Source organism: Eutrema salsugineum, unplaced genomic scaffold (genome assembly GCF_000478725.1).
Source record: "Eutrema salsugineum unplaced genomic scaffold, Eutsalg1_0 scaffold_10, whole genome shotgun sequence".
NCBI lineage: Eukaryota > Viridiplantae > Streptophyta > Magnoliopsida > Brassicales > Brassicaceae > Eutrema > Eutrema salsugineum.
Genome location: NW_006256908.1, coordinates 385451 through 411129, shown reverse-complemented (window position 1 = coordinate 411129; position 25679 = coordinate 385451). Strand labels below are relative to the sequence as shown.

At 44.4% G+C, this 25679-nt stretch overlaps 3 protein-coding genes across 3 annotated transcripts; all 3 read left to right on the top strand.

Annotated features, from left to right (window-relative positions):
* The first annotated feature begins 244 nt into the window (after window positions 1-244).
* Window positions 245-11100, top strand: LOC112090239. Its single transcript, XM_024161065.1, has 8 exons — window positions 245-509; window positions 603-1141; window positions 6382-7653; window positions 7785-8801; window positions 8905-8964; window positions 9009-9141; window positions 9197-10699; window positions 10757-11100. Exons 1-8 carry the CDS (start codon window positions 245-247, stop codon window positions 11098-11100), a joined length of 5133 nt encoding a protein of 1710 aa, XP_024016833.1.
* A 6089-nt stretch (window positions 11101-17189) lies between these two features.
* On the top strand, window positions 17190-18509 carry LOC112090238. Its single transcript, XM_024161064.1, has 2 exons — window positions 17190-17312; window positions 17361-18509. Exons 1-2 carry the CDS (start codon window positions 17190-17192, stop codon window positions 18507-18509), a joined length of 1272 nt encoding a protein of 423 aa, XP_024016832.1.
* A 23-nt stretch (window positions 18510-18532) lies between these two features.
* Window positions 18533-21498, top strand: LOC112090237. Its single transcript, XM_024161063.1, has 2 exons — window positions 18533-20363; window positions 20408-21498. The coding sequence occupies exons 1-2, from the start codon at window positions 18533-18535 to the stop codon at window positions 21496-21498; spliced, it is 2922 nt and encodes a 973-aa protein (XP_024016831.1).
* The last annotated feature ends 4181 nt before the right edge of the window (window positions 21499-25679 follow it).

The following is a 25679-nucleotide window of genomic DNA, read 5'->3' as shown; positions in this document are numbered from 1 at the left end:
TCCACCAACCTGTGTGAAGCTCCCAGCGCATGTGAATCACCCTCCAGACGTGATTTTGATCATCATCTTCGGAACCCTAATCCGAACCACTACCATAGAGACTCGCGACCTCCACACCACGGAGATGAGCTCTACTCGTGACACCTGGTGAACCGTCGACCGTCTCATCCTCTTCCTCATCAGATTCTGCACCAACACTGCTGAAGCTGATCGATTTAGGCTCCAACTGAATCGATTAGGAGCTATGCTGAATCAATACCTTCATTTTCAAGTTGTTACGGCGGCTACCCTGTACAAGAGGATCGATGACCTCACTCACCATGTGAAATCGCTAGAAGATCTGAACTCTCAAGAAATTGCTGCCCTAAAAAGGAAGATAGATGCTTTAGAGGAAGAGCAGCCAAGACAGAAGTATGATATCCTTCAAGGATCCATCGATGCCAAGGCTGCTAAGCTAGAGATCAAGGAGTCCAACAAAATCGCTTCATGGTACAGAAGAAAGACAGATGGTGAACTTCAAGATTGAATTTCGCCTGAGCAAGCTTGAGCACAAGAGCCTGGAAACTAGTTCTGACATAAGCATCTCTCTAAGTGCCAAAGAGACACCAACCTTGTTGTGAGGAAGATCTTTGAGAATCATGAGAAGGATTCTCTTGTTCATGGTCATCAAAAAGAAGAAGAACCAACCAATCCAGATGCAGGAGATCCCTTAATGAACACCCAGAATAACCCTGAAGATGTCCTGGAAGAGCAAGAAGGAGAAGCAGCTGAGCAACCTTCGGAGCTCCTTACCGCAGCCAAGCCAATTCTCACCGCGGCCGCGAGAGTTTCACCCGTGGCCAGATCCTTCTCAGCAGCGGATGCAACGTTTCCACCCGCGGGAAACCACTATCTCACTCCAAGCCTGCATCACCGAGACCCCGAGGAACCAGAAGAGCATGACTCTTATATCCCATGCATGAAGATCACAGAAGAAGAACCAGATGTCATAGATTTGGAGGATGAATCACCTAAGAGGATTGAAATGCCATACATAGATTCAATCATCGAATTCGATGCTGCCAAGTTCTATTGTGATTCTTATTATGCATTTGAGGCACCAGATCATCCACAGGAAAGACCAGTTCAAACTTTGCACAAAGTTCAAGACAAAGGTCAATTTCTTATCTCTTGTGACATTAGAGGTGAAAGATTCCTCAATATTCTTTGTGATTCTGGAGCTTGCACTAACATGATGTCCAAAGCAACTACTTTCAGACTTGGTATTAAGCACATCTCAAGTACCAGGACGAAGATTAGCTTAGCAGATGATTCAAGTGCAATACCAAGAGGGATAGCCCGAGACATTCCTCTAAGGATTGGAGATTGCATTGCACCTGTCGATTTATACATAGTAAAGACCAAAGATGACTCTTATCCAGTTATTCTTGGATGGCCTTTCTTAGCAACTGCTGGAGCCATCATGGATTGGCCCAATAGGCGAGGTTCCTTTGCCAATATCGACAAGGACATCTTCTATGAAGCTACACCACTTAAGAGCAATAGAGGAGAGCAAATAGCCCAGGCATTTGAACCATAAGAACTCTGAAGTGATGAAGAACCTGCAAGACAGAACAAGAGGATTTCAAAAAGGACTTGTCTTATGACAAGATCATATTTGAACTAAGACTTTTTCTTTGCAAAGTCTAGCTAAGGACTATAAACCAAAGTGCTTGATGGGAGGCAACCCATTTTAGGTACTTATTTATTTTTGTTTAAGCTTTCTTTTTCTATTAAAAGTTTTGTTTTTCTTATTTTAGACAGGCCTTAGTATGCCATAAAAAAAAAAGGGGGCTGACCACGGCCAAAAGAGGTTCTCAACCGCGGCTGGCGCGCGTCCTACTGCAGCCGGGATGTCTTCATCCGCGGCCAGCACACCCGGCCACCTTGGCCACTTCTATCCACCCTTGGCCACATCTGTCCCACCTTGGCCACCTCCATTTCCACCTTTGGCCACCTCCACTTCATCTCTGGCCACCACCACCTTGTTCAAATCAGTTTTGGATCCCTAGCATCCAAGTTTGATCAAGCATCACCACCACAACCACATCACAATCCATCACTAACACCAGGTAAGTTTTCTTTTCCTTAAACTTTTTAAATCTTTCACATACTCTATTTCTCACCCTTGCCTGATTTATTTCACACTGGGGGCAGTGTGATTTAAGTCTGGGGGAGGATTTCATCACTTTCTAACCACATTTTCTTGCATGAGCCATTGCATTCTGCATTTTCTTTAAATTTTTTAAAATTTTTGATTTTTATTAAAATCTTTTCAAAGTCTTTTGAGTTTCAAAAAGTTTTTTCAAAGGTCAAAAACATTTTGAGGGAATAATGACAAAATCGATGATGATAACTAACCTGTTTGCTTCTACACCAATCACTCATAAAAGCTCTTTCAAGGTTTAGTACTAGACTAGGTAGTAGCTAAAGTACTTGCACTACTAAATCCCACCAGAGGATTTCTATTCACGAAGATCTTTTCTGCCATGATATACTAGCTCATTTTACTTGGACTTAATCTTGACATTTAATTTTCTCATTAATGGTTTTAAAGAAGGCATCATGATATACATCTATGACATCTTTTCCTTATTGATACCACTCTTTGTTGTCCTAGATGGCCAGTTCATCTTTAGCTGGTACCACACCCTTAACCCAAACCTTTATGTTCTAACCTCCTGCATTCTTTTAAGTCTAATTTGACAGATATGTGAAAAAACGCCGGAGAGAGAGGAACAACATAGTTTTCAGTCACTCAAGAGAAAGACTGAAAGACACCAGAAGGGAGTGTGCCAGAAATATTATGATGCCTCAGAAAAGCTCATTCTCAAAGGTAATTTTCGTGCTCCCTAAGACTCCAAGTCAAAGGCGGTTTCCCATTTCAAAAAAAAAAACGGAAAAAGAGAAAAAGGAAGAAAGGAAAGGAAACTACAAGCCTAAAGAGTCTTAGTAGCCGAAATCACTTGAGCCAAGGCAATTGGTATTCACTTAAGGAGTTATGGATTCACAACCTGGACAAAAATCCAAGTCTGGGGGAACTATAAGGAGAACCTGAAGAAAGGAGATCAGAAATCTTAAAGCAAGAAGAGTGTGACTGAAAACTGTGGGGGCATTTATCAGTTCCATCCTCTCTTGTTGTTTTTGCATAATATCTTGTCTCTCCAGAAAAAGGTAACCTTAAACACATCAGCCTTACCATTAAAAAGCCCTTTTGATACCTAACCTTGAATGCATTGTTTAATATCCTTTTGATGAGAACCACTGGAACCTTTAATGAATGTTAAGAGCTAGTTGACTGGAAGTTAGTTCTAAGTGTATGGATTTTCGCATGACGGATTAACGGACTAGTTATGTTTGTATTTTGGTGAGAATTTTCTAGACTTGATCTGATTGATGCATTGTCCATAATTAAGGTCTAGAAGTATGGTTGCTGATATTTTTGAGCTCCCTCTCATTTTTGCTCAAAGATATTTTTCCAGATTAGATCTTGTTTTGTTTGAGGACAAACAAAGTCTTAAGTTTGGGGGAGTTGATAACACCTGATTTTGACCACTTTTCACCATTGATTTCAAATCCTAGGTTTTACTTTGTTTTAGGAATTTTTATTATGATTTCCATGTATTTGTAGTTTCAAGGCTCTTTTCAGGAAACTTATGGAATATGATGGCAAAATGGAAGAAATCCACATTTTTAATTCAGAGTCAGATCGTCAGAAGTTCAGCCTCAAAATGAAGACTTTCTCACCGTCCAATCCAGCTCAAATTTGGAGACAATCAAGTGCAGACAACTAGCTTTCCATACCACTTTACATCACAAAGATCCAACGGTGCAATCAAAAGATACATGGAAAACAAGTTGACCCCGTTCACTAGTCCCGGAAGACTCTCAACCGCGGGAAACACATGTTTTACCTGCCCTGGAAGACTCTCACCCCTGGTGGACCTTCGAACGAGCCACAAGGCCCAACATCAAAGCCCACTTCGCCATTTCTCTTCAGAGAAGCTCTAAATGAGATCTGGAAACCTTAGGACCTATAAATACATTGTTTAGCAGTCCTAAACGGGTGTAATGAGATTTTGAGCCACCAAACTTTGTTTTTCTAGGGTTAGGCGATGGAGATGGGGATTCTTCCCCAGATCCATTGTTCTTCTTCCTTTTTATCTTATTAACTTTTCTGTTTCATTATTTTTGCACTCTTATATGTCTTTCATCATTCATTGCATCATGTAGATTAGTTCCAGAGAGTCAAGTTGTTTGAAGATGTCGACAAGCATATATATCGATTAGGATTTCTATTGTTCTTAGCCATATTCTGGATCTCATCTCTTCTAAGTTATTCATAAAGCATGAGAGTAGATTCATGACCTATTCTCTGAGCCTAGGATCGATCAGAGCCACGAGAGTGCTGTATCAGATCATTCGTACCTAGCTTCAGAAGAACATAGTCGCTATAGGAGTCGAAAGCTACCTATAGAGAAGATGCGAGCAGACGAATTCAATGTTCAATGCATGATCTTAAGTTTAGCATGAGAGCGAGAGTTAATTGCTAGATATAAGATATTATTTGATTAAGGTGACGACAGTTGGTTAATCATACAGTTGTGTCTATCCTAGTTCAATGCAGATTCCCAGAAACAGATGAAGATAAATCGCCCGGAAGCTAATTGAAAATGCCACCATATATCGATTAGAGTAAACCGAAGAAGTCTAAATCGCCACCTATAAGTTTAAGAGTCTTTAGTTTGAGTCGATATGCTTTAGATGTTCTTTTTACAATTCATCATGCATTGCATTTCTCGTGAATACTAGATTATGTTTAGTTTAGGATCTTAACCAAAAACCCCAAATCTTTTATTGGTTTATGATTTTGCTTACTTCCCAGTTTGTTGTTTCTTGCAGATTAGACATCCTCCTTGTGGATCGACACCCTAAGTCCTACAACGTACATCTGTGCACTTGCAGACACTAGGGTTTTATAAATTTAAAACTTTTGGAGGATGATGAGGGCATAGAACCACAAGCTCCACCTATACCAGCCGTGAGACAAGGACCAAGAACAAGATCCGGAACTATAGTCTTGAGAGAGGAGTTTAATCAAGCTATTGAAGCCTTACTTAGCATCCACGAGCAAGAAGACTCTTTGTACCCAAGCTTTAAGGCCACGGTCCAAGAAAGAAGCCTGGAAGAGCCTAATAAAGGAGAAGCCTATCTCATACAAGACGGCCCAAAAGCTGAATTACCACTTCTCCGACCCAACAAAGAAGTTTCCTTGTTCAGCATCAGCATCACGCCAACTTAAGACCATCCTAGCCGTCCAACCCACCAAGGTAAGGGAATGAATACGTTTATTTACTTACCTAATATGGTTTTTCTGTCTTTTGTTTGTTTTACAGGTTCCATTCCTAGTTTTAAGTCTTAGAATATTTCATTAGTTATTGCACGACTCTGTTCCTTTAGAGTCCCAGAAAGTTGTGTCCTTTTTATGTAATTTGCTTCAAGTCCCCAAGAAGGGCAAAGCTGCATTGGACTCTCTTATAAAGTCCCTTATAAGCAGCCGTGTATCTTTTACCCTACTATCAATAAAATAACACAGTTCTTTCAAGCTTTTGTCTTGTCTTTGAATTCTCTGAATTCTCTTTAGAGTTGGTGTTTGATCCTCCTCTTGAGAGTTGGTGTTTGATCCATCTCTCGCCGGTCTTATCAAGGTTCATTCCATAGAGCTTTGCGGCGACCCTCGTTCCACCGTTTGCATCATCATCGTTTCATCCCTTGACTCAATCAGAGAGAGTTACACAACCAGCTGATCGAGTTCCATCCTCTTTTCACATCAAATTCCATTCCTTATTCTTGTTGAGAGAGTTACACAACCAGCAACAAGGATCCATCCCCATCTATAGGCCCGTGCCTATATCATCTGGTATCAGAGCCGAAAGGTTCCAAAACCAGGTTATATCTTTTCATACCTTTCGGTTATACTTCTTTGCATCTTTGTTTTTCTTGTCGCACACTTATTCAAAAAAAAAAAAAGAGTTCTATTCGGTTGCATACATTGCATATCATCTTGAGCATTCATCTATATATCTAAAATCATTCTCCTTAGCATCATTCATAGCATCGAATAGTTGCGGCTCATTGCTAAAACGAAAATTCTGTCAAAAGCCCTAGTTAGCCAGAAAAGGAAAGTTTTCATAATCACGTACAAAAAAAAAAAGAGTTTACATTTCTTTAACATTGCACCGTCGTTTTATTGCATTAAAAGAAAAGGAAAGAACAAAAACAACACTTAGTTGTATTTCAATTTCTCTTTTGCACTTGATCTTTGTTTGCTCTTGAACGTAGACACCAATCATGGGAGACAATGCCGCACCTCTACCAGAAGTCATGCAACAACTACTTGACGGTATCAGGACTCTGAGCGACTGTCTTAAATTGATGGAACAACGGTTGCCACCACCAGCCCAACCCAACAACAATGGGAACCAACCAAGGCAACAACATGACCACGATGGAGAAGAGACTGATGATGACATGCCTAGTCTCGAAGATGAACTTCCACCTGACCCAAATCACCGGCGTGGCAGACGGGATAATCATGGCCAAGGTCAGCATCAGCGCCGTGAGAGAGGGAGGAGCCGAGAGAGAGATAGAGAAGACGAGAGATATGGGGGCAAAGATCTCAAGCTTACACCACCCACCTTTGCTGGAAAGGTCAATCCCGAGGCTTACTTGGATTGGGAGAGGAGAATGGACCATATCTTCGATTACTACCAATATTCTGAAGCCAAGAAGGTGTCGTTAGCCGTTGCCCAGCTAACAGACAATGCTCTCACATGGTGGGACCAAGAAGTCTCCAAAAGACGGAGGATGAGACGTGGCCAGATCACCACTTGGGAGGACATGACATTCCACCTAAAGAAGAGGTATGTGCCCGTTTATTACTTTAGAGACTTACAGAAACGTTTTCGGAAGTTGTCTCAGGGAAACAGGCCCGTAGAAGAGTACTATGAGGAGTTTGAGACCATCAGATATCGATTGGAGCTTCAAGACTCGGAGGAGACATTGATGGCCCAATTCGTTGATGGCCTCCAAGATAGAATAGCGAGAAAAGTAGAGTGGCAGAGCTATGAGCACATGGAAGATCTACTGCACTTTGCTATACAAGCCGAGCAGCATTTCAAGAAGAAAGCAGCCACTAACCGAGGAAAGTCTACTTGGACTCAACCCTTCTCTAAACCGATGGACAAAGGCAAATCCATAGAAGTGGAAAGTCGGTTCAAGAAACCAGCTTCCGGGCCGTCAAAGCCAGCTCCACATGAGCAAGGTAAGGCCCCTAATCAAAGGTCTCGAGATATAACGTGCTTTAAGTGTCAGGGAAAAGGCCACTTTGCAAAAGAATGCCCGAATCAAAGAGTAATGGTATTGAGAGACAATGGAGAGTATGAGTCACAAGATGAGGCCGAGCTAGAAGCCACTGACTCAGAAGAAGAGGTAACCGATTTCCCTGAGGTTGAAGAGATGTTGGTAATCAGGAGATCTCTTGGTGCTCTAAGTGACCCCGAGACACTCCAAAGAGAAAACATCTTTCATACAAGATGTAGCATTGGAAACAAGGTAAGTAGTCTCATTATAGATGGTGGCCTTGTACTAACGTGGCTAGCAAGTATCTTGTAGACAAGTTAGGTCTTGAAAAGACAAAGCACCCAAGCCCATACCGATTAAGATGGCTCAATGATACCACGGAGGTGAGGATTGCGGAGCAAGTTGTTGTGCCATTCAGCGTTGGAAAATATAGTGATCAAGTCACGTGTGATGTTGTGCCCATGCAAGCCAGTCACCTGCTCCTTGGGAGGCCATGGCAATTTGACAAAGAAACTATGCACAACGGTCGCACCAACTACTATTCTTTCACTCACCACAACAAGAAGCACAACTTGGCCCCTATCATGCCATCAGAAGTTCATGAGATGCAACAGGCCATGAGCAAAGGAAGACAGCTAAGTAGAACTAATCTATTTGGCTCACCAAGTACAATTCTTAAAACTCTCGATCATAAACAACCGGTATTACTAATGATCTTTAGAGAATGTTTGCTTTCAGGAACTGAGGAAGGTCCCGAGCTCCCACACGAGGTGGCTCAGCTATTAGAAAAGTTCCAAGATGTCTTTCCAAAAGATATACCAGCCGGCCTCCCACCTATAAGAGGCATTGAGCACCAGATTGATCTAGTACCCGGAGCACCCTTTCCTAACCAAGCCGCATATAGAGTTAACCCAACAGAGGCCAAAGAGCTAGAGGCTCAAGTCCAAGATTTAATGTCTAACGGATACATAAGAGAGAGCCTCAGCCCGTGTGCAGTACCCGTCTTGTTAGTGCCCAAGAAAGACGGCTCTTGGAGGATGTGTGTGGACTGTAGGGCCATTAACAACATCACCATCAAATACAGGCACCCCATTTTGAGACTAGACGACATGTTGGACGAGTTAAGTGGAGCTACTATCTTTTCAAAGGTGGATCTAAAGAGTGGCTATCATCAGGTGAGAATGAAGGAAGGAGATGAGTGGAAAACTGCCTTCAAGACCAAGCAAGGTCTATACGAGTGGCTTGTGATGCCTTTTGGCCTCACAAACGCCCCAAGTACCTTCATGAGACTCATGAACCACGTCTTGAGAGCATACATCTGTAAGTTTGTAGTGGTTTACTTTGATGATATTCTGATTTACAGCCAATGCTTAGAAGATCATATTAAGCATCTTGAACAGGTTCTAGAGACACTTAGATTAGAGGGTTTTAAAAGCAAATCTTAAGAAATGTATCTTCTGCACTGATCAATTGGTATTTTTAGGATTTGTTGTAAGTTCTCAGGGTCTTAAAGTGGATGAGGAGAAGATTAAAGCCATCCAAGAATGGCCCACACCATCCACGGTTAGACATGTTAGAAGCTTTCATGGTTTGGCAAGCTTTTACAGGCGCTTTGTCAAGGATTTCAGTACCATAGCAGCCCCATTGATATCGGTGATCAAGAAGAACACTACTTTCACTTGGGGGCCGACTCAAGAAGCCGCATTCAACAAGCTGAAGGAGAGCCTCACACAAGCACCGGTTTTAGTCCTTCCTAACTTTGATAAAATGTTTGAGGTTGCGTGAGATGCATCAGGTACTGGCATAGGAGCGGTTCTAACTCAGGGAGGGAGGCCAGTAGCTTACTTCAGTGAGAAGCTAAGTGGAGCAACACTCAACTACCCAACTTATGATAAAGAACTCTATGCTTTGGTGAGATCACTAGAAACGTGGCAATACTATCTGCTTCCAAAGGAGTTTATAATTCACACAGACCACGAGACCCTTAAGCACTTAAGAGGCCAGACCACACTTAAGAAAAGGCATGCCCGATGGTTAGAGTTCGTAGAAACCTTTCCATATGTGATTAAGTACAAGAAGGGACAAGAGAACGTCGTAGCTGATGCACTTTCAAGGCGTTACACTCTCATCTCTACAATGGAAGCCAAGATCATGGGTTTTGAGCACATCAAGGGTGGACATGAATCTGATCCTGACTTCTCAGAGGTCTACAAAGAAACTACAAGGGCCGCATTTGGAGTATTTTACCAACAAGATGGATTTCTATTTAAGGAAAAGCGGCTATGCATCCCACAAGGGTCCATGAGGGAGTTGATCACTAGGGAGGCTCATGGAGGCGGGTTAATGGGACACTTTGGCCGAGACAAGACACTGAGCGTGCTGATGGAGCACTTTTACTGGCCACACATGCGAAGAGACGTAGAGAAGCATTGCACTAAATGTATCATTTGCCTCCGAGCTAAGTCCAGGTTACACCCTAATGGTTTACATATGCCTTTACCTATTCCTAATGCACCCTGGGTGGACATTTCTATGGACTTTGTTCTAGGGTTGCCTAAGATACACAACAAAGACTCCATTTTTGTAATAGTAGACAGGTTCTCAAAGATGGCGCACTTTATACCATGTAACAAGACCAATGATGCAACTCAAACAGCTGATCTCTTTTTTAAAGAGGTCGTGCGTCTTCATGGAGTGCCCAGGACCATTGTTTCAGACCGAGACACCAAATTCCTCAGCCATTTTTGGAAGACATTGTGGAAAAAGCTTGGCACCAAACTTTTATTCTCCACCACTTGTCATCCCCAAACGGATGGACAAACAGAGGTAGTAAACCGTACACTCTCAACCTTATTGAGAGCCACGGTTGGTAAGAATCTCAGGAATTGGTTATCTTGTCTACCTTTCATTGAATTTGCTTATAATCGTTCCAAACACTCCGCTACTAACCAATCTCCTTTTGAAGTTGTCTATGGGTTCAACCCTCACACGCCTTTTGACCTTATTACTTTGCCACCAGCCATCTATTCAAGCGCAGAAGGAGAAGCTAAGGCCGATTTTGTGAAGAAGCTGCACCAAAAGGTTAAAGAGAAACTGAAAAAAAAGAACGAAAAGGACAAAGCAAGAATTGATAAAGGGCGCAAGGAGGTTACCTTTGAACCAGGAGAGTGGGTGTGGTTGCACATGAGGCAAGAAAGGTTCCCACAACAAAGAAAATCCAAGCTTGCACCAAGGGGAGATGGGCCATTCCGAGTTTTGGAGAATATCAATGACAATGCATATAAGTTGGAGCTGCCAGGTAAGTTTAATATATCTCCTACATTCAATGTTACTGACTTGTCTCCTTATGTTGCAGATGACCCTGTTCTGAGGTCAGAACCTTCTCAAGAGGGAGGGGATGATGAGGGCATAGAACCACAAGCTCCACCTATACCAGTCGTGAGACAAGGACCAAGAACAAGATCCAGAACTAGAGTCTTGAGAGAGGAGATTAATCAAGCTATTGAAGCCTTACTTAGCATCCACGAGCAAGAAGACTCTTTCTACCCAAGCTTTAAGGCCACGGTCCAAGAAAGAAGCCTGGAAGAGCCTAATAAAGGAGAAGCCTATCTCATACAAGACGGCCCAACAGTTGAATTACCACTTCTCCGACCCAACAAAGAAGTTTCCTTGTTCAGCATCAGCATCACGCCAACTTAAGACCATCCTAGCCGTCCAACCCACCAAGGTAAGAGAATGAATATGTTTATTTACTTGCCTAATATGGTTTTTCTATCTTTGGTTTGTTTTACATGTTCCATTCATAGTTTTAAGTCTTAGAATATTTCTTTAGTTATTGCACGAGTCTGTTCCTTTAGAGTCCCAGAAAGTTGTGTCCTTTTTATGTAATTTGCTTCAAGTCCCCAAGAAGGGCAAAGCTGCATTGGACTCTCTTATAAAGTCCCTTATAAGCAGCCGTGTATCTTTTACCCCACTATCAATAAAATAACGCAGTTCTTTCAAGCTTTTGTCTTGTCTTTGAATTCTCTGAATTCGCTTTAGAGTTGGTGTTTGATCCTCCTCTTTAGAGTTGGTGTTTGATCCATCTCTCGCCGGTCTTATCAAAGTTCAGTCCATAGAGCTTTGTGGCGACCCTCGTTCCACCGTTTGCATCATCATCGTTTCATCCCTTGACTCAATCAGAGAGAGTTACACAACCAGCTGATCGAGTTCCATCCTCTTTTCACATCAAATTCCATTCCTTATTCTTGTTGAGAGAGTTACACAACCAGCAACAAGGATCCATCCCCATCTATAGGCCCGTGCCTATATCAGAGGACCAACGGGCTTGTTAAAAAAAACAACCCTAGGCCCGCAAGCCCATCATTAACCAAACCTTTCTTGAAGCCTGAAACACTCTAGTGAGAGATGCGAGGTCTTTTCTGAATAAACTTGACAGAAAGTGTTGGGTTTAGGGCTACAAGAGTAGAGTTTCACGTAGATCTAGCTCTGCATCATGAGTCTGGAGTAGGCTTGGAAGAGATCTAGGGAAACACTGAGTGGAAAAGAGAGAGTTTGAGATGTGAACCAAGGGATGGGAAAGAAAAGAAATCGGTTTGGGGTCTGTTGTTTAAAAAAAAAATAGAAAGCTGTTATATTCATAAATTGCATCATTTAGCTTACATATTTCATTCCAAATCATGTCTTATTTCATGCACTTTAGGTCTTTAGGCATTGTTTTAGGACTTCGGAGTTGCATTAGGTCCAAAGGAGTCTTTGCATGGTTTGGAGTCTTAAACAGGTACTTTGGAGTCTATTTGGAGCAGAAGAGTTGAGACCACGTGTTTAAATGGAGTTTGGAGGTTCAAAGATCATGAAATCAAGGTTTTGGAGGTTATCGGCTAAGTCCTGTACCGGAGGATGCTTTTTTACCGGCTAAAAACTCTTCCTGGGGGGTTTACCATCGACCAAATTGCTTACCGGGTGAAGAATGTTTTATCGGGTGTTGCTTGTGCCTGGATCACATAACCATCGGCTCAAAAGCATATCAGATGGACTCTGGCTCGGTAAAATGCTGTACCGGATGTGGAGAGTAATGGCTGAGTTTTATGCCAAGACAGGTTGGAATTTCTTCGGCTAAAAAGCTTACCGCGGAACATATTCTCGACCAAAAAGCTTACCCTGGTTCCATAACAGTTAGAATCAGTAGATTCGGATCAGTGATCTCTGAGTTATAGCCATCAGAATACATGCCTGTCTCGCTGCCTTTCCCGACCAATCTGATGTGCTTTAAAGGTTTCGCAGGAAGATACCCTTCCTCTTCGATACAGTTTCCGGGGCCTTCATCAAGATTCAAGAGCTTCGAGTCTTATTTCCAGAACACTTGAGATCACAGGATTTGGAGGTCTTAGTTGGGGGATAACATTTCCGGAATGAAGCATGTTAAGAAGCCTTTCTCCGGGTCTTTCTGATACACTACAGAGATCAGCGATCCAGGAGACCTTCCACTCCCCGGATGCAATTTTATTCCTCACCAAAGTTTGAGATTTTTGAGTTCTATTTCCAATGGAATTTGAATCAAGCCATTTTGATCCATATCCTGGATGTTACGCCGCCTCGAATGCAAAGTGGCCAGAGAAGACATGGATTGTGCGAGACGGTTCTGCGACTTAGTCAACTCGCAGCAATGAGAGATTTAGTTCTGGGAAATAGCCTGCGACTGGAGATGTGCGGGTAAGGCTACCCTAAGCAAGGGCAAAGACCTCCGAGCTGAAATATGCTAAGTCCACAAGCTGTGCGAGTTGGGCATGTGTTCGCAGATCAAACCGAGTTGGGCATGCGACTTGGAAGTGAAGAAGACCATCTCGCACACAAGTTTGAGGTCCTGTGCTACATGAGTGTGCAATTAGAGAGCAAGAGAGCATGAACCGCACTTATGTTTGTAGTTAAGACCGAGAAGGGAATGCGGCTTACTCTACAAGGTTCAAACTCGCAAAAACATCTTTCCAGACTTGTGCGAGTTGCGTGTGCGACTTGGAGCTAAAGAAGACCAACTCGCACACATATTTTTTCCAGAATGCATCTTGGTTGTGCGAGTTTAAGAGCAGAAGACCTGAACAGCACATGTATTCACAGAACAAACCGGGGTAGCCATGCAGCTGAGGCTGAAGGAGTTTAGGCGCACAAGACAAGTTCCAAGGCTGTGCGATTCTGGCTTGCGGGATGGGAAGCACTTGACCAACTCGCACACTTAACACATTGCCCATTTGAAGCTGGGTCAGTATCTAGTTTGTCCTGGGCTGACCCAGTCCGAGCTAGTTAGTATAAATATATTTAGTGTTTTTTCCAAGGGACATCTCATTTTCCCTTAAGCTTTTTGCCTCTTTTGAGAAAGAACACACTTTTAGAGAGATATCTCTATTTTCTTCTGGAATCAAGAGAGTCTAAGAGCTTTAATCACCATTTCATCATCATCTATCCATCTTCTATCATCTCTCATCAACTAATCATGCTTGTCTACCCATCTTGCAAAGGATCAAGAAAATAATCATGATTATTGAGTAGTCACCTCATTAGAGTTCTAGATATGTAGGTTAGGGTGCTCTAGGGGTTTTATTAAGTTAGCTTAGGGCTAGGTTCATGCATCTTTCTTCTTGTTTAGCTAATCTTAATGCTGGGTTTCTGAGAATCACTTAAACCCAAATACTAGACATTTCATGCACCAAAAGTGTTTGATGAAATGTCATGATTTCTGAGAACCAAGCTAGTTCAAGAGTCTATTGTTTAATTTACATGGAGGTGTTTTATTGAGCATAGATAATATATCATGACTGGTTCTTAATGCATCTCTTTCATTTGTTTCTCTAATGATGATTGGGTATGAAAGAATGTTTGAGATTGTGTTTTGATGATTGAGAAAGATTGAAACTTGTTATGAATCATGAGCTGCTTAGATCATTAATCATCATTGTCATTAACTACTTAGTTAAATCCTGAAAGCACCCTAGCCATCTATCATATCTGGAGCTCTAATCCTCATCATATCATATTCATCATCTTGTTTAGTGTTCTTGTTTGCTTAGTTTGCATCTTAATCTCGTTTTAGACTTGTTTAGTTTACTTTGTTGTTATTGTTACTTATTTGAACCATAATCTGTCTATTTGGCTTGAATTAAGAAACTATCTCATAGATTAGTATCTACACCACACTGTTGGATTGATACCCCTTTCTACAAGTGATAAAGGGGATTCATAACCTCCTTAAGAGTCCTAAAACTCTTAGTTATCAAAAGCTCTTGTGTTTTGAAAAGAAAAGTCTAGCCTATAAGTGAAAAGAAAAGAAAAGAAGCCAAAAAAGCTCAAGTGTTTAAAGAGAAAAGAAAAGAGGCTAGACAATGTTATGTGAAAAGGAGCTAAGTGAAAGGTTTAGACCCTAAAGCCTGAGTTTGAGAATGAAAAGATAAATCCCCTAGTAAGGAAAAGATTGAGAGTGAAGTGAGAAGTGGGTTGAGAAGGCAATGAATGCCTTGAGAGAAGGGTAGCTTAGGTATGTTCTTCATGGGATTAGATTTAAGGTGAAAGACCAACTTGGGGCATTGGGTAGATGAGATTCTACTTTTGTATGTATCAGTTGCCTTTTAACCTTAGCCTTCTGTTAAAGTTTATTCCTTCTTGAGTAATCTCTTGAGCTGAATTGAACCCACAAGCATTAAATGAGATCATCTTTGTCTTATAACCTCATCCCTTAGCCAAATGAGTTCACATGATTTGCATGAGCATGATCCACATGAGTTTTAATGAATGTCAGAAGGTTGGAACTAGGGCTGCTTGTGAAAGCTGATGCCTAAGCTTAATTCACTTTGTGATGAGTATGGCAAAAGTTTTATGAGTAATCTTGTGTGCACTGCATCTTAGAATTAGCAACTAGGAAAATGAACTTTGAATTCTTTTAGGGATCATCTCTCTCATTATGGAATATGAACTCCCAAGCATTCAATCTCTCTCTCTCATTTGTTCTTTTTGCCTGAGGACAAGCAAATGACAATGTGGGGGAGTTGATATATTCATAAAATGCATCATTTAGTGTACATATTTAAGTCCAAATCATGTCTTATTTCATTCATTTTAGGTCTTTAGGCATTGTTTTAGGACTTAGGAGTTTGCATTAGGTCCAAGTGAGTCTTTGCATGGTTTGGAGTGTTAAACAAGTGCTTTTGGAGCTTATTTGGAGTGGAGAAAGTTAACCAGATGAAAAAATGGTGTTTCAATGATAAAAAATGGTGAGAAAAGGCAACTTGGAGCTTCTCGGCATTTCACTGTACCGCAGGTCGATGTTTCTCGGCTGAAAACCAAACCGCCAGCAGGATCTCTTGGCCAAAGACGCGTACCGCGTGGGCCAAAAATGTCTTACACTGATACGTGTCAAAGATTGCATTACCGGAAGGTCTTCCCTGCCGATTCAGCTTCCGGGGTCTTAGGCAAAGATCAAGATAATTGAATCAAGGTTCCAGAACATTTGAAATCAATGCATTTAGAGCATCGAGCTGAAAGATACGGCTACCGAAAGACAGACCTGTCTTGCATCCATTCTGGGGCAATCTGATACGTCTGAAAGACTGCCTGTCCGGGGAACCTTGCCGTCCGATTCAGCTTCTGGGGTCTACATGACAGTTTGAGAGCACAGTTTCTAGTTTCCAGAATGATTAGAATCAGAATCAGGATATTTTGAATTGTGAGATGGGAGATATTGCAATCAGCATATCTTGTTTTCTCCTAAGTGAAATGAAATCTTCCATTCTTCTAGATCTTCTCTGAGATGCTTGCCTGGCTCCGCTACGTCCTAACGTCTCGCATCCCAATTAGTCCAGATCAGCAACTCATCCAGCTCCACTTCCATTCAAGCTCCAAGTCGTGACTTGCTCTGCACCCCATGCTTGTGTCACTCCATACTCCAGCTCCACTGCTACAGCAACTGATTCAAGCAGCTACATCTTCACATAGAACTAGTAGTTGATCAGAATTGCTTGTTGATTCTCGTTACTGAGTTGTTTGTATCAACAAAATTCAAAAAATAAAATTGTGATTTGTTTTTTTTAAATGCACCTTTAAAAGTTTTCTTATTTGTTTCAATCACAATTCTGTCATCATTTAAGTAAAAACTGTCTGCCTAAATTCTTTCAAATTTTAAACCGATTTTAAATTTTCCTATTCTTGTTGGAGGTGAAAACCGCACCTCGGTTTTCTCCGGTACAAACCGAGATCGGCAAACCATAAGCCCGGTTTACGAAGGGACGTACCGAGCAAAGATGGGCCGAGAACAGCCCATTAGGCCGAGGTCGGTGAGAAACCTCTCGAAGGAATAGAGAGTTTCCATGAGCTCGGTCGAAACAGGAAAATTTCCTAATGGAAAAAGGAAACTTTGGAGAGAAAAGGAAAGGAGCCGAGAGAAAAGGAAAATTCTCTCGGTCCCATATCGTCTAAGGCGTGCTTGAGGACCGACTTAGGGGATATATATAAAGGGAGACGAATCGACACCAGAGAACACAAGATATTCCCAAGAAGACTTAAAGACTGAGAGCTCAATACGCTAGCTTCTTAGTCGTCTTAAGTCTCAGTTCGTTATTTTTTATCTGAATAACCGAACTCAGTTGTATTTTGCTTGATTCAATCTAATAAAAACCGAATTTCTGATCTAAAAGTACTGTTTTGTCCCTTGTCGATATTTGCATATCAACAATTGGCGCGCCAGGTAGGGGGCTTAAACATATTTCTCAAGCTTTAGATCGGACTTCGGAAAGATTGAATCAGCGATGGCCAACATTCACGAAGAAGGAAACCCTCTTGGTGGAGGGAACGCTAACGCCCCAACAGAACAAGGAGGAGGAACTCCTGGAGGAAACGCTGGAACCATAGCCGGCCAAACCCCCGCAGCCGTAGGAGGTTATGGAACCGAACTACTGCTCCAAGTGTTCAATGCCTAGTTTAAGGCCATCAACAAAAGAAGCAAGGACCGCTTCAGTCAGATGGCGGCACAAATCGCCGAGCTCAGTCAAGCGCGAACTCCTTTTCGAGTTCGGAACATCATTGACGATCTTAATACCGACGGAGATCCAGCCGGGACTATGAGGTCTACTGCAGTCGGATCAGCGAATGCACCAGCATCGGATTTAAGCCGAGACGCCGAGTTCGAAGCAATGAAGGCGCAGCTTCGCGATATCACTTCGAAGATACATCAAGCAACAAGCGCGGCTCCGGAAATCGAGCGCGTTATTCAGGAAACGCAGAAAACACCCTTCACACCGCGCATAGCAGGGACGCCGGTCAAGCACATGGAGAAACTGAAGATAAAAGTCTACGAGGGTAATTCCGACCCTCGACACTTCTTGACATCGTTCGGCATCTGCATGAACCGATACCAGTTCAAATCAGCCGAAGAGAGAGACGCAGTTCAGTGCCAACTATTTGTGGAAAGCTTGGGAGGAGTAGCTCTCGACTGGTTCTCGCGACTCGAAGCCAATTCAATCGATAACTACAAGGGGTTAACGACGGCTTTTGTCAAACACTTTTCCATGTTCATTGGACAAAACACCAAGAACTCCGAGCTCTGGCAAATAGCCCAAGGACCAAGCGAGAGCCTTCGTGATTTCATCCAGCGCTTCAAGACGATCGTCGCCAATTGTACGATTAGCGACGAAGCCGCTCTCTTATGTCTTCAGAAAGGAGCTCGGATAAAAACTAGCTTTCGGAGCGCGATCACGCATAACCCTCCACAGACATTAGAAGACGCGTTGCATCGAGCTAATACTTACATCGCTGAAGAAGAAGAAGAAGCCGCGTACGAGCAGAGCTATTCAACGAAGCAACCCGAACGCCCGAAAACCGCGACTAATGAGCCACAGTCGGGATACGGTCGAGGATACGAGAATCGCAAGAAGTTCTACGCTAACGCAATCCAACAACCGAACAAGCAGTGGAACAACAAATGGGTTCGCGGTGAAGAAGATCAAGACGAGTTACTATTCTGCGAATTCCATAACCGTAGGGGCCACAGCACCGAAGAATGCAGGCATCTGCGAGAATATATACTCGGTCTATATCGCAAGGAGCCGATCTCGGTCGACAACTTTTGATCGACGATCTCCATCTTTCACATATGCCTCGACCAAACAATGAACAGCTTGAGAAAGCACTCGCCAAAGATCCACCAACTCCACTGGCTTTACCGACGTTACCACCGCCACCACCGAATCCGCCTGTTTTGCCCGAGCAACAGAAACGGAATCGTGATGACCGAGCACCAGAGAATCACGCTCCTAAGGCACGGAAGCGTGTCAACATGATAATGGGGGCAATCGAAGCTTGCAGTTATTCGGTCCGAGCCATCAAAGAGTACAGCAGAGAGGCCGCCAGCGCGCCCAAAGCCCCGCATGATCCGCCGAAGGGAACGCCCTTGGTATTTACCGAGGCCGATACAATCAGGCTGCATAAACCACATAACGACGCCCTCGTTGTCGAGCTGCTCCTCAACGACGTCGAAGTAAGCCGCATTCTGGTCGATACGGGCAGCTCGGTTAACGTTATCTTCAAGGAAGCACTTGACCAACTCGAGTTGGCATCAGATAGGATTGAACCGTTTATCGAACCAATTACCGGATTCGATGGAGAACGTTGTATGACGGTCGGCATGGTCAACATTCCGATCTACGTCGGCGGAGTCGCAAAGATTATCCAGTTCCTTATCCTCGATAAACCGGCGATCTACAACGCTATTCTCGGAACACCTTGGCTACATGCAATGAAAGCAGTCGCCTCGACGTACCATCAATGCTTGAAGTTCCCGACTCCCGACGGTGTTTATACTCTCCGAGGAAACCAAGCCGTTGCTCGATCGTGCTACATAAACGAGTGCAGACTTCATTCGGCCAACCAAGCTTGTGTTATTAGCTCGTTAGGACCGACTGAGAAACTCATCGTCCAGAATACAAAACCTAAACAGGAATCGATCGTTCAAGTTTGCATCGACGAACTAAGGCCAGAACGTCAAGTCGGAATCGGCGCCGAGCTCGACCCAGTCATCCGCGAGCCACTCATTCACTTTCTGAATCAGCATTCATCGACCTTCGCTTGGTCGGCAGAAGATATGCCCGGGATTGATCCACAGATCGCGTGTCACGAGCTCAACATTGATCCAACATATAAGCCAATCAAGCAGAAACGCCGAAAGCTCGGACCAGAGAAAGTACAAGCCGTAAACGATGAGGTCGAGCGTTTACTCAAAGTCGGATCCATCACCGAAGTCAAATACCCAGATTGGTTAGCAAACCCCGTGGTCGTAAAGAAGAAGAATGGTAAATGGAGGATCTGCGTCGACTTTACCGACCTCAATAAGGCGTGTCCGAAAGATAGCTTTCCGTTGCCTCATATCGACCGCCTCGTGGAAGCAACTGCCGGGAACGAACTACTCTCGTTTATGGACGCGTTCTCCGGGTATAATCAGATTCTTATGCATCCGCAAGATCGGGAGAAGACATCGTTCATCACGGATCGTGGCATCTACTGCTACAAGGTCATGCCCTTTGGCCTGAAGAATGCTGGAGCAACGTACCAACGACTGGTAAACCGGATGTTCGCAAGCCAGCTCGGGCGAACCATGGAAGTTTACATCGATGATATGTTCGTGAAGTCACTCGTCGCTTCCGATCACGTCGGCCATCTTCGCACATGTTTTGATATCTTGGATCAGTATGGTATGAAGCTGAATCCAACTAAGTGTACGTTCGGCGTGACATCTGGAGAGTTCCTCGGATACATTGTTACACGGCGAGGCATTGAAGCTAATCCAAAGCAGATCGCTGCTATTCTCGAGCTCTCATCACCGACAACCAAACGTGAAGTTCAGCGACTTACCGGACGTATCGCAGCACTTAATCGATTCATATCCAGATTGACGGATAAGTGCTTGCCTTTCTACCAACTTCTTCGAGGTAACAAGCATCTCGAATGGAATGAGAAGTGTCCACTCCTCCAGTTTTATCCAAACCAGAAACCGGCGAGACACTTTGTCTTTACATCGCGATTTCGGAGTTCGCAGTCAGCAGTGTTCTCGTTCGAGAAAATCGCGGCGAACAGAAGCTAATTTTCTACACAAGCAAATCCCTCTATGGATCGGAGTATCGTTATCCGACTTTGGAGAAATTCGCCTTTGCCGTGGTCATTTCTGCACGGAAGCTACGCCTGTACTTCCAGTCTCACGCGATCGTGGTCCTAACCGATTACCCTCTTCGTACTTTCCTCCATAGCCCAAGTCAATCCGGACGACTCGCTAAGTGGGCTATTGAACTCAGTGAATATGACATCGAATACCGAGGCAGAACAGCAACGAAGTCTCAAGTCCTAGCAGATTTCTTGGTCGAACTCCCACCGGAGCTCGTCGAAGATAATCCGGTCGTACAACCCTGGATTCTTCACGCCGATGGTTCATCGTCCCATAAAGGATCCAGAGTCGGAATTCGTCTAAAATCACCCGAAGGAGAAGTTATCGAACAGTCGTTTCGTCTCGGCTTCCCAGCATCCAACAACAAAGCCGAGTACGAAGCATTGATTGCCGGACTACGACTCGCCAAAGGCATCGGCGCCGAGCATGTACACGCCTACTGCGACTCTCAACTCGTGGCTAACCAGTTTCACGGCGAATACGAGGCCAAGAACGACCGCATGGACGCATATCTCAAAGTCCTTAAGGATGTCGCTTCGGAGTTCTCTAACTTCGAGCTTCCAAAGATACCTCGAGATGAGAATGCAACCGCCGACGCCTTAGCCGCCCTCGCGACTAATTCCGATCCTAACCTTCGGCGAACCATCCCAATTGCGGCAATTGAACGACCAAGTGTCGAGCCCGCTCCGAACTGCAACATCATTACAAGACGACGTGATTACGAAACTCAACCCAATCTCGCCCCGCCACTCACCCGGAAGACGAAACTCAAAGAGGTCATTCCCGATCATGACAACGGTACGGACGAGCTCAATGGTAACGAATCCGATCCCGAAGATGACTCTGAAGGACAACACGTTCCAATCGATATCGAAGCCAAAGGCGAGGACGAACCCGAAGATTAGACCTTAGAAATCGTGGGATACATCGGAGACGGAACAGTTCCTGCGGATAAATGGGCAGCTCGGCGCCTTAAGGCTCGCGCAGCTCGATATGTGGTCATTAAAGGTACTCTTCTCAGATGGGATGCTTCCGGTGTACTTTTGACTTGTGTTCACGGCAACGACATCATGGAAGTAATGCAGAAGGTTCACGAAGGAGAAGGAGGAAATCACTCCGGAGCTCGGTCTTTGGCATTCAAGATCAAAAAAGCTGGCTATTACTGGCCCACTATGCTCTCTGATTGCGAAAAGTATACGGCACGCTGCGAGAAGTGCCAACGTCATGGTCCGATGATCAATCTTCCTACCGAGCTCCTGATGACCTCGACCGCACCATATCCTTTCATGCGCTCGGCAATGGACATCATCGGTCCCTTTCGCCGATCAACAACTCAGAAGCAGTATGTTCTGGTCGTCACGGATTACTTCACCAAATGGGTCGAAGCCGAAGCATACCCCGAGATTCATGGAATTGATGTCAAGAAGTTCGTCTGGAAGTTCATCATCTGCCGACACGGAGTCCCGTACGAGATCGTTACGGACAACGGAACCCAATTCACTTCGATCATTTTCCAAGATTTTTGCACCAAGTGGAAAATCCGACTAAGTTTCTCTACCCCGCGGTACCCGCAAGGAAACGGACAAGCCGAAGCCACAAACAAGACCATCATTGACGGACTAAAGAAACGACTCGATACCGCTAAGGGAACCTGGGCGGACGAACTTGACGGCGTCTTGTGGTCTCACCGAACTACACCACGACGTTCGACCGGTCAATCACCATTCTTCCTTGCATATGGCACAGAAGCTATGTGTCCAGCCGAACTCAACGTCCCAAGTATTCGCCGAACTATGCTTACCTAGCAACCCGACGTGAATAACAACATGATGATCGACGCACTCGACTTAGTCGAAGAACATCGCGAACGAGCATTGCTCCGGATACAGAACTACCAACAACTTGCAGCTCGCTACTACAACAAAAAAGTTAAGGGCCGTCACTTTGAAGATGGCGACCTTGTACTTCACAAAGTCTATCAAAACACAGAAGAGAAGAACGCAGGAAAACTTGACGCGAACTGGGAAGGACCGTATCAGATTATGAAAGTCGTTAAAACCGGTGTTTATCAACTTATGAAGTTAGACGGAACTCCGATCCCGCGATCTTGGAACTCAATGCATCTTAAACGATACTACTACTAGTTCGTTGCGAGCTCAAAAAAAAAAAAACACTTTTGTACTTAGAACTACGAATGGCTTGATCCCTTCAAAGGGTACGTGGGCAGCTCGTTACCGAGTCCAGCTATAACATCAATAAAATTTTATTAAGTGAAACTTTCGCTAAGTTCCAGTTCGGAAATCATAAGGGACCGAACTCCTTGTTTTTACATCGACTTCCTGGCCAGTTGTTCGATAGCATTCCACATGAATGCAAACTAAAAAGCCGAGATCCGTCTCGCAAGCACCCACATGGTGTCGTGGTTAAGCCACATATCAAAAGCCGGGCCCAGTCCCGCAGTTGAATTTCTAAGTCACCAAGAACAATAAGCCGAGCACATCTCGCATACTTAGGTTCAACTTAGAAAAACCTTGAACTCGTTTTGTGCATTTACAGGAGTTCGAATTAGTTCACTCTTCCAGTACGAAACGATTCACTTGGGTTCCCCAGGCCGAGCTTAAACGCTCGCACAATAAGCCGAACTCCTCAGATTCGCACCATAAGCCGAGTTCACAACACTCGCAAAACGTAAGCCGAATTATCGCAATTCGCTATCGAAAAATAAAAGTTATGATTCGAATAACATCTACGATATACCGATCTATTACTTTATGAAGACAAGAAAAAATATGAACGAGCATATAATTAAAAGCCCCCCGAGAGGCAAATAAGTTCAAAAGGAACCACCGAGGGTTCAGATAAACATAAATATTACAAAATAACCCATGAAAGGGCAAATAAGTTTGAGAATAAAAAAAAAAGCAGGAAAAGATTAGACGGTCTTCGAAGTAACAGCATTGAGCATGTCTTCGTTTGAGCCGAACTGCTCACCCCTCGCAGGATCCTGCGCGCTCTGGGTCACGTTCGCGATCGGAATATCATCTTACTCCACGAACGGAGACATCCTCTTGTCCTCCTCGGTGAGAACGCAAGCATCGACTGCATGGAAGTCCTGCAGCGCCTTGGCATGTTTTGCTTCGATATCAGCAACCATTTCTGGCGGGACCTCGTACAAGCCCTTCTTCCGCAACTGCTTGATGAAACCGAGAACTCCCGTGAGTTGGTTGACCACCAAGTACGGCTTGCGAGCACGGTCCACGTCCTCCAGACTACGGATAACTTTTTCCAGGCGTTCGCAAGCCGTGTCATGGACTTTTCTCGCCCGGCCCTTCCAGTGTGCGACCAATTCTCGTAGCTGCTCTCGGTCTTTCTCGAACTCCCTCGCCAGCATACTTTGAGCCTCAGTCAATTCGGCTTTCACCGCCTTTAACTCAGCACTCTCTTGCTTCAGCAAATCAACCGAAGAGTGGAGAGTCTCGTTGATTTGTAGCTCGGTGGCGAGGCGCTCCTCAGCTCTGGCGACTCTTTCCTCGAGCTCGGAGACCCTTACTTGCTCATCAAAAAGAGCTACCTCGTACGCGGCAACCAGATTGTTGGTCTGCCTGGCGAGCTGCATAAAAGAAAATCAAATCAGAACTCGCACTTGGAAAATTGTTGGATAGAGAAATGAAATCAAGAAATTACCACAGCAGTTGTACGGGCAATTCCCTTATACATGTTCAGGAACCGGAGCTCGGGGACTGAAGGAAGACTTGGGACCTCTGATGAGATCTTGTGATAGAGCTCGGCGCAAGCATCTATGTTCTCCTCGAAAGGAGTCTCCTCGTCATAATCAAAACAGACTCGGGCCCTCTTAGCCGGCTCGGGCTCTGGAGAACCCTCAACATGGTCCCTAGTTTGCCTCTTACGGGAATGAGAAGCTTCACCTCGGTCTTGAGAAAGAGCGAGGTCCGACCCCACAGCCGCCGGTGGATCGAGCTCGGCGGGTACATCTTGCACCCGAGAAGAATCTTCCGTCTTCTTAGTCTTCTTCGAAGACTTCTTCTTCTTCACTCTCTTCGGACCGGCTTGGTCAGGTGAGTTCGCAGCAGGTGGCAACTCTTCCGGCTGCTCATTGGTCCCTTCGGTAGCAGGGACTGGGGTCGGATCAGCCACGTCCGGTTCCTCCTCGTCAAAGAGAGTTGGGATCTCATCCAAGGAAAGCATCCTAGCAGTGCGAGTTTGTTTAACCTGTGGTTTTGGAACTTTGCGCCTTGGAGCAGCTCGGGGCTTGTTAGCTCGAGCTTTTGGCTTGCGCGGTTTTGGTTCTCGGACGGAACCTGAAAGGAAAATATGTCAAGGAGGAGTTCGGGATAAATTCAAAATCAAAGAAGTAAAAAGAAGGAACTCAAGAGACAGACCTGCTTTCTTAGCTCGACGATCAAGAATTTCCTCCCAAACTTCAGGCCAGCGACGCTTGCCGGCTTCGCTGAAAGCTGCTTCGAATTCGGAGGTGAGCCCGGAATTGAGGATTAGACTTGGGAGATGACGACCTACGAAGATCCGAGAAAGAGTTAGTCAAATACAGAAGTGAAAAATTAATAAAGTACAAGTTCGTCTGGAGCTACCAATCGGAATCTTCCACTCCGATTGAGTTGGTATGTCAGAGTTGCTGACAGTGAGATCGTTCATCTCGAGGTAAAAGTACAAGGATTCCCAGTCATTGAATTTACTGGGTTTGGGACCGGTCACTATGTTCTTCTTCGGCTTAGAATTAGCGGCAAAGAACCATTCCTTGGACTTATGGATGTTCACCGAGAAAAGATCCTCGAACAATCGGCTGGAAGGAAGTTGGCCGAGTTCGTCGCACAAAGTAACAAACCCCACGTAGTTCGTTACTGAGGCTGGCATCACCTGTGAGAGAGCTACTCCACGCCGATTACAATACCCAAGAAGACGAGAGGGGATTGGAAGTGTGAGCCCGCATTGCGTGAAATAAGTTAGATAAACACAGAGAAAGCCTTCGGGCACGTCCCACGGCCGATCTCCAGCTTCGGGGATTATGAAGGCAATCTGGCCTAAGAGCCCATTTTCCTCGAGCACGGCC